The sequence below is a fragment of the Mustela nigripes genome, chromosome 17 (assembly GCF_022355385.1).
Source record: "Mustela nigripes isolate SB6536 chromosome 17, MUSNIG.SB6536, whole genome shotgun sequence".
In the NCBI taxonomy this organism is placed as follows: Eukaryota; Metazoa; Chordata; class Mammalia; order Carnivora; family Mustelidae; genus Mustela; species Mustela nigripes.
The window spans coordinates 4,126,232-4,135,575 of record NC_081573.1 but is presented as its reverse complement, the minus strand read 5'-3'; the positions used below and the strand labels follow the sequence as shown (position 1 = coordinate 4,135,575).

The 9,344-nt window shown below is 47.1% G+C and overlaps 1 protein-coding gene across 1 annotated transcript in view; it reads right to left on the bottom strand.

Moving 5' to 3' along the window:
- Positions 1-7,434, bottom strand: part of CEACAM18 (CEA cell adhesion molecule 18) — a 9,838-nt gene extending 2,404 nt beyond the window's left edge. Inside the window, exons 1-5 of the mRNA XM_059383374.1 lie at positions 7,383-7,434; positions 5,585-5,941; positions 4,061-4,333; positions 2,478-2,753; positions 869-1,007 (exon numbers count right to left, since the gene is read on the bottom strand). Coding sequence (XP_059239357.1) covers positions 869-1,007; positions 2,478-2,753; positions 4,061-4,333; positions 5,585-5,941; positions 7,383-7,434 — 1,097 coding nt within the window. The remainder of the gene's footprint in view (positions 1-868; positions 1,008-2,477; positions 2,754-4,060; positions 4,334-5,584; positions 5,942-7,382) is intronic.
- Positions 7,435-9,344: the final 1,910 nt, after the last annotated feature.

Sequence of the window (9,344 nt, the reverse complement as noted above, 5' to 3'; positions counted from 1 at the left end):
TCTCCATCATCACTGCTTTCTTTAACATCTACTGCAATGGTTCTCAGTCAAGGCAATGTTGTCCTCAAGACCTTTCTAACACTTAGAGCCATTTTTGGTTGTCTAAACTTAGACTGATGGAGGTTATTGCTGCTGGTATCAAGTGGGTAGAGGCCAGGGATGCTGCTAAGCATGCTACAATGTAGCCTTAACCCACCCCTGAAATAATTATCTGACCCCAAATATTGATAGTGCTAAGCTCGAGAAATTCTGATCTACTTTGTACCAAGAATGCTGCTAATTGTTTTATCTTCCAAGAATTGTGTCTAGTCCCCATATCTCCCTTCAGGGAAGATGTTACCCTTCACATCCTCCAGATGGGTGAAGAGGACCTGAATGGATTATGATCTACTGAGGGCCAGCTAGACAGCTAAAGTCAGAGCTGAGATTGAAACCCAGATTAGAATCTTCCCTCTGACCAGTCTCCTCCCCTGCAGTTGACTCTACTACCTGTTTCCCTAACTTCACTTGGTAACTAGCGACTACCATGTTCCAGACCATGCTCGATGTTTGGCACCCACCCTGCTCATTCTCATGGTTTTCTCTCTAGGTGGACCTCCATATCAACATCATAAACACAAAGAAACTGGGATGAAAGGAAGTCGCTAAGTGAAACCCCATTGCTATATGGAGGCATGACTGCCTCTACGTTCTCCGTCTCTGTCAGTGGCTTCTAGTCCATGACCTATCTATCTGCCTCCGATGATTCCTGACAACACGTTCCTAGCTTGTCCCTTCCCCTCCTGGCTTTGCCTTCCCTTCTTAAGGAAGTGTTCTTGAGACCCATTCCCCAGACAGCACCCCACCCTTGACCCAGGGCAAGAGGCACCTGGTGGAGAAATAGCTGATCAAGGCGTAGATCAGGATTCCACAGATGTAGACACTGCCCAGGACTGTGAACACAATGAGCCACACCACTTTGGCTCCTGAGATGTAGAAACCTCTGTTCACAACAGGAGTTGTGTCCCCTGGAGGAGAGGATACAAGGGAGTCAGGGACAACATCATTCAACACTTTGCTCACCCACACATCTATTTCAGAGATTTATCAGCATCTGCTATGTTCCAAATGTTAAGAATTCAGTAGCGACATTCCAGCTGGAAAGTGGACAATTGACAATTAGGCAAAGAAATGTCTAATATCATTGCAAGCAGCAGGAAGCTCTCCAAAAAAGAATAAACCCACTCAAGAGGGTAGAAAGTGACAGGGTCGGGGGTGTTGATTACACGGGTCTTTAACTAACTCATTGCACAGGTATTTGCTGAGCACCAACTACGTGCCAGGCACAGCATTAAATAAGCACTGGGGACAAGTGGTGAGCAAACAGTGCTCCCAGCCTCTGTCCTTCTGGAGCTCACAGTCCAGTGGAGTTAGAAAGGTGTGGATCAGTCAGTGCATAATCATTCACTGTCGGTCTGTCATGTCTGGTGCATAGCAGGTGCTTAGTAAATAGTATGGAGTGACCAGAATAAATGTCTCCAGCCCACATTCAGTGTTTGTGGCTCTCTCTGGGACAAGCCAGGCTGATGGCTTCTCATGCACTATCTGATTTAATTCTGCCAGCAGTCCTGTCATATAGGGACCCTTTTTAAAAATAAACTATTTTATTTATTTATTTGACAGACAGAAATCACAAGTAGGCAGAGAGATAGGCAGAGGGGGGTGGGGAAGCAGGCTCCCTGCCAAGCAGAGGGCCCGATGTGGGGCTCGATCCCAGCAGCCTGAGACCACGACCCAAGCAGAAGGCAGAGGCTTTAACCCACTGAGCCACCCAGGTGCCCTAGGGACCCTTTTTATCTCTACACTACAGATAAGGAAACTGAGGCTCAGGAGGCTCTTCCCATTTACAGATTCATTCTCAAGCCATATTCCAAATACCACATCCACAACGGATCCCTGCTTCCTCTGCACCACCACCCGCTCTAGCCTTTCCACTTTCTCTTCTGAGCAACCGAGTAAAACAGCTGAGGACATAGGTTGTGAAGCCGGACTACCAGAATTTAAGCGCTGCCTCCTCTGTTGATTGGAACTGGAACGTGGAAAAAAGCACTCAAACTCCCCACAGCTCAGTTCTCTTCTCTGTAAATGGAGGTGGCGTTCACAACAGTCACTTCCTCTGCAGTGAGACTATGAGGGCCGCACAGATTAGAAGAGGGGCTGGCACATAGTAAGTGCTCATTTGATGTTAGCTGACCAACTCCCCCTGGGACACACTCTTGCTCTGATCTGAGGTCCCCCAGGGCTTTATGGAGGGGGGCAGCTTTGGACTTGGACCTCAGAGGACAGGACAGGGTGGGGGGTGGATTTTACCCAACCATTGTGAGCATGGCTTTGCAGGGTGGGGACGGCATACATGATGATGGGCACTGCCTAGGCAAAAGCACAGAGATGGGAAGATTTGGGGAACATGAGCGTCCGAGGTGGGCTACTGTACTTACGGGACAGCTGGATCTGGAATTCCCTATACAAGGTCAGCTGGGTCACAGGGTTCTCCACGATGCATCTGTATTTGCCCATCTGGTCCCAGGCCAGACTTTGGAGAGTGACGCTTGCCTCTGAGAAGCTCAGGAGAGAGCCATTGTGGATCCACTGGTACGTGGAACTGGGTTTGGAAATGGCATCACACTTCATCATCACCTGGGAGCCGATCTTAGCAGACAGGACGCCTTTGGAGGTAATGGGACTGGTACTCAGCCGCACATTGTCTGGCCCATCTGCAGAGATGGCAGGAGACCTGGAGCTATGTTTTCTGACCCCTTGGGATCCTGTCTCCTTCCCTCAATCCACACACAGTCCTCCCCGACCAGAAGGTGCTCCCACATTGCACCCCAAGTATCCCCTAGATCCAACACATGCAAGGCAGCTGTGCCAACAACATTACTATAACTATAACATCTTCCATTTCAAGCATCTATTATGAGTCAGTCCCATGACAGACCTTCACATCATGATAAAATAGGAGTAGAAGTAATATATCAGGTCCCCTGAACGTTGGGCTCTGTTCTAAACACTTTATAGGTTCATACATTTGCTTAATCCCCATAACAACCCATGGGTTAATTTTATAGATGAGGCAAATGGGGTTCCCAAAGAGAGGATTAGGGATTTCATAGCATCCTACTGACCCACAAATGAACTAAACAAATTCCCCTATGGCCTGGGAGGAATCTCCCTGCAGAAGCAGATCCTAGGTCCTGGCTCTTGACTGCAAACCTGCAGTCAGCAAGCTGTGCGTGGAGGTCAGAAACTCTGCTCTGTGACCACTTTATCTCCATGATTGCCAGAGCATGCTTGTTAGGAAATCTGATGGACTTCATGTGGTTCTAGATTTAGATGTGAAAATCGTTCAAGACTTGTGCTTTTTCACAGTCCGAAGATGTGAAAGAGTTTGGTAAATGTGAAAAAGTCCCCGAACATTGTAAAGATCCAAAGTTCATTATATTTATAAGATGATGTCTTCGATTTACAAGACCCGTTTGATATTTTGGAGGAGATCTGGCTGGATTGTGTACTTGGGTTGGTGGGTGGTTGAAGGATCATGGAGAAAAGAGAATGCATGAAATCTGTTATTTAGCTTTAAAATCAAACTGTTTAAAGGAGGATAGCCAATTCAATCTGAGTAAAAGGAAAAGTGAAGGTGATTTTACTAAATTTAGAAAAAAAAGACCAATGTATCTGAAGGCTCAAGGGAACATGGGATTTGAATATTTAACAAGTTGAATGACATTTTAAAGAAACTATTAGTTGTAAGAAGTCCTGTCTTTACAAAAGCCATATCTGAACAAATTTGCACTCTTGCTAATCTGAGGAGTAGCAAGTTGGGTCCCCATTTTAAATAGCAGATCATTCTGTGCCCTGAGGGTGATTCTAAGTCCAGAGAGCTGAGATTCAAACCCAGATACAGCTGGCTGGGGGCTGACTCATGGCGTTTCCTCTCCCCGGTTCTGCCTGTATTATTGCTACATCCCTGGGTGGCCCTAAGCCCACCCCCAGCATTACTCCAGGGCCCCAGACCACTCACAGGCCACAGTCAGAGAGATAATTTTACTATTCTGAGGAATCTCCAGGATGCTGTCTATCTCGCAATAAAGTGTTCTGTCATAGCGGCTGACTCTGTGAATGACAAGGGTCTTGAGGTCCGGGGAGATTGTCATCCGGTCACTGCTGGACACCAGTGTAAAATCCACATACCACTTGACAGTGGTGGCATTGGTGTAGCAAATGGCGGCCACAGAATCCACGTCTTCTACAAGAGAGGTGGCGTTGGCCCAGATGTCTGGCTTGCCTTCCACATCTGGGGGAAGCAGGAAGAAGACATTAGGGGTGGGGTCTGCCTCCCCAAGCTCTGCTTGGGAGAGAAACCCCGAAGGGGCTTCCGGGGTAGGTTGGTGAGAAGTCAAGAGTTGTAAGGTGGGGTCTGAGGTCTTGGCAGGGGAGCAGCCCTAGAGCAGGGAGGGACAGAGAAGTAGGGAGTGGGCACAAGTAGTTGAGGCACAAGTCTGAGTCTCCCATCCTAGGTGTGGAGTCATCACTGTGCATCCACTGCAGTAATGGTGAGTTCTTGGGATAGATGTGTGGCCTAATGGTTGTTTCTGAACCCAGGACCTAAAACGAGAACACCCCCAACTGAGGAGCCATCGGTAGAATTCAATGTGACAGGTGACATTTGAACTCCGTATAATAATTGCTCCCTTTATCTGAGTCCCATTCACTTTACAGTTACTTACAGATTACTTACAGTTACTTACACATACAGATACTCCCTCCAACCTTACAAAAGACAGAGGAGATACTATCCCCATTCTACAGATGAGGAAACAGAACACCACAGAGGGAAGATGAAGGCTCAAGGCCATGGGACATATTCTTAGTCAGAAGTAAACACAGGACTTCTTATCTCCAAATCCCCACTCTACCCACCCAGCCCTGTGGAGCCCCCAGGAGCTGTCTATAGTAGACAGAATTCCAAGACAGCCTCATGACTTCAGTCTGTATAGTCCCTGCCCCTCAAATGTGGGTAGAGCCTATGACTTCCTTCTAACCTAAACAATATGGCAAAAGTGATGGAATGTCATTCCAATCGTTACCCTTATGTCATATAAGACTCCTTCTTAACAGAGTTAAAACTTCTTAACAGAGTCTCCCTTTCCCAGAGAGGCAGAATTCAGTTGACCTTGAAGAATCAAAGAGTCATGATGTGACATGCCCATGGACAGAGCCACACATGAGACCACAGCCCCACCTTGCGAGTCTCAGAGCACAGCACTTGCCAGACTTGCCAGACAGGGATGTGTGCTAATAAATGGGTATTGTCTAAGACTGCCACTTGTGGCTCTTTGTTATGCAGCAGAACTAACTGATACCCTGAGAGTGAAACTGGAACCCTTGAAGGAAACCAGTGACCCATCTCAGCAGGAGAAGCTGGACTATATCTGCCAAGTTTCCCCCTGTCACCTGCAGGTGGAGGAGACTTGGACAGTATGATTTCCCAGGGACCTCACTCCCAAAGCTCCCAGGTCTGGAAATGGGCAACCTGCCAACTCACCTTGTATTTCAAGCCAGCCGGTTGCTGTCTGGGTCCCATTGCCAGTGTCCACCCTCACAGTGTAGTTCCCTGTGTCACTTAATGCAGATCGCCTGATCATCAGGTCACCTAATGTGGTCACATTCTCCCGGCCTCTGTACATGGGCCCAGTCTGCCAGAAATTGGAGGGAGGTTTGTAGCTGACGATCATATTGTCCTCAGTGTCATTTGCACCACGATGCCAGCTGAATTCCAGAGCATCTTCGGTGGCATTCTCAAGGACTATGATGGTCCGAAGTCCCTTGAACCCTAAGAGTGACTCTGGGCTGATGTAGATTTGGCTAGAGGCTTGGCGGGTCCCCCAGGCCAGTAGACTGGCTGGAGAAGACAAATAGAACCCACGTACATGTGTGAGAGAGAGAGAGAGAGAGAGAGAGAGAGAAGAGAGATTGATCTACACTGCCCAGGAAATGATCTCCAGGGACACTGGTGAACGTGCCATGGGTTTCTAGCTCCCCAGCCTGTCCTCCCCTCTCCACCCCCTCAGGCCCTGTTCTGGTCCATTCCTTCCTCACCCTCTTCCAGCCTGGTTTCCTCCTTGGACACTCAGTCTTCAACCCCTCCTCATATGGCAGTTATGTGGATCCTTACAAAGACCCAGGTGTGACCCTGCTCTCTTAGGTAACTTCTGTAGTTCCCCAGCACTCCATGAATAAAGTTAAAACTCAACATGGCTTATGAGCCACTCTTAGAAAGAGCTGGTCTTTATGACTCATCTAGCCTCCTTTTGGATCATACCTACCCCACCCCATTACCCCATGAACCCCCTTATTCAGTAACTCATTCATGCATGCATTTCTGCATTCATTTATCAGAAGACACAGTATCTGTACTATGTTCCCCAGACATAAACAGCTCTCTTTTTACACCACACTCTGTCCTGACTTTGGGCTTTCACACATGCTGTTCCCTGTTTCTGACACACAGATCTCCATTCCCTCCTTCCCAGGCCCCCATCAACTCACTTCTATTCAGCCTTCACTTCTTAGCTTTGATGCCCCCTGCTCCCCAGTCTGGGTCAGATGCCCCCCTGGAGCTCCCCCAGCCTCCTGGGCCCCCTCATCCCCATCCCCAGAGTCTGGGGATCTGGGTCACCAGAGTCTGGAGATAGATCTTCATCACACTGGACACCACATCACAGGGTCCCTGATCATGGGGCAGAACCCAGTGGGAGAGCTCGGTTGATAGGTGGGTGGCTGAAGTCCTCCAAGACTGTCTACACGTGCCTTTGACTTAGCATCTAAATTCTGTGGAGTGCACATGAATGTGGATGAAGATCTGTCGTCCTAAGACATGGAGATCTCCTGTCTGTGTACCCTAAGCCTTGACTCCATGGAGGAGGCAAATACCCCTGAGATCCCCTGCTCCAGGCCTCCAGGTGTAGATACTGGTGGTGTTTGAGGACAGGACACAGGGTGGCCAGTGAGACATGACAGTTGTCCCTGTCATAGGGATTCAGAGGGTCCTAGAAGGAAGTGAGAGGTTGGGAAGGAGTCTAGCTGGAGAGGTAGGGGAGGGGATCAGGGCAGATTAGGAACCCAGGGAGGTGATTTCCAGCAATCACAGGAGGGGGTCCAAGTTCATCACTCCTGGGGGTGAATGGGGATGAACATTCTGTGTGTATGCATATGTGAGTAAAGAGAGTGTGTGTGTCTATGGGTGAGGTAGGCCCAGGTATGTGAGCTCACGAAAGTCCTGGTGCCAGCTCTGTCCCCCTCTCCTCTAACGCTTCCCTGTCCTGTGGGTTCAGCTCTCTTACCTAGGAGAACCAGCTCCCTCCAGAGTCTGCATCTGGGTCTGGAAAGGTCCATGGGTTACGCAGGTCCTCCTGGGCTAGGTGTTTGTCCAGGGACCTGGCAGTCTCCTCTGCCTCTTCACAGACCTGCGTTTCTGGCTCTGAGCTGCTGGTCCCCACCCACCTCCTGCGCTCCAGTGGACTCTGAGCCCCAGCCACCCTGGGCTGGGGAGGAGACGCTTGGGGAGTTGTTGTTATCTTTATGACTCTGAGGTGCACTTAGCTTATCGTGTATTCAGCTCATTTCTTTTTTTTTAGATTAGTCTCCTATTCTGCTCTGGTTACAAAAAAATCTTAGGCTCACTTTTAGGAAAACTGGAAAATACTGAAAAGCACAATAAATACAGGACAGCAGCCTTTTTAAAATGTGGGGCAATTGTTCATTTTTGTTTTTCCTACTCCCTGTAGATCTCACATTTTAAATTGCATTGTCTTATTTGATGAGGGGCTGCTTTTCACTCCCTGGACACCAACAGCTTAAGTCTCTCTCTTAAAGGGTCAGCAGATCTTCCTCCACCTGGACATTTGGAGTGGCTGTGGGGCCTGCTGTTGCGTGCCTGAGCCAAAATGTATAAATCCCATTCTTTTGGTGTTGGATCTTTAGGTTCAGTAACAGAAGTGTTGCCAGGGCAGAGCAGAGTGTGCTCATGGAGGGCACAGCGCTGAGCACATGTGATGTGTCTGCATCTGGGGACCCCACAGAGAGAAAGGGAAACATGGAGATACAGAGACCCAGGTGGGCTGGATGAGGGACTGAGAAGGCAGGGGAGTCGGCTCACCCCAGAAAGGGTCACAAATCTTTCAAGCTGGACTCAGAAGTATATTCATCTTTTATTTTTATGACAGCAAATATGACTTTAATTGAAAAAGTAATGCATTGGCTGTAGAAATTTTGGAAAATTCTTAAGAAGGAAAAATAGAATTAATACTGTGTTAGTAATTAATTTAAATAGTTTTAAGTTGTTATGAATACTCATCTAAATAAATGTGTAAATCTGTTACTATTTATAATAGATTATTTAAATATGCAGACGAATATTTATACATTCATACAGCTTTACATTTATAAGTATGTAAGTAAATACAATCCTTTTAAGTAAAGTACAGACTTATTTATCAGAATTTGATTAATACTATTGGAAAGTCACCTGTAACAGCCAGATCGCCTGGAGATACAGCCAGTGTTTTTCTTTGAAACTTTTCAGTTCTGATATGTCATACATACTCAGGCACAGATACATATTTTTACCAAAGTGGTATCATACCATTCAATATCCTTCTTTATTTGGGCTTCTCTAATGTTAAGCCCAAGTTTAGACAAAGGTAGGTGAATATACACCTCAGAGTTCTTATGGTTCGTTCAACATCTCTGAAGTCTCCTACTGTATTCTGACAACCCATATTAATATTTGTAGCCTACTGCAAAACACATCTGTACTTGGTATAATAGGAAAATACTATATTATGTGCCACTGAAATTTCTAAATTGGTCCTCCTCAGTATTTGAGTGTAATTGGTACCCCTAGAAAACACAGAGAATTGTTTTTCTGCCTGTAGCTTATCAGAAGCCCTACTTCTTATATCGCCGTTGGTCTTTGTTCATGGCTGCATACTATTCCACTGCACTGGCCATGGATCCATTCGTTCAACCCATCCCCTATTTGGGAGCATTCAGATGCTTTCAATGTTTCCTCTTTTTTATACCAACAGCAGCATAATGGCTTTTGCCCAGTCCCATTTTTGGAGCTTGATGGGTCCCAGAGATGGACTTTTGAGTAAAGAATTTACCTTAGCCAAAGACATATCTGACTTTGTCCTCAACTCCTGGAAGAAATGCCTAAATCCTTATAATGCCCTGCCTGATAAGAGTGTCTCTATTTGCCTTGCGGGGCCTTGGAACACACTGGATATTCCACAGTAGAAATT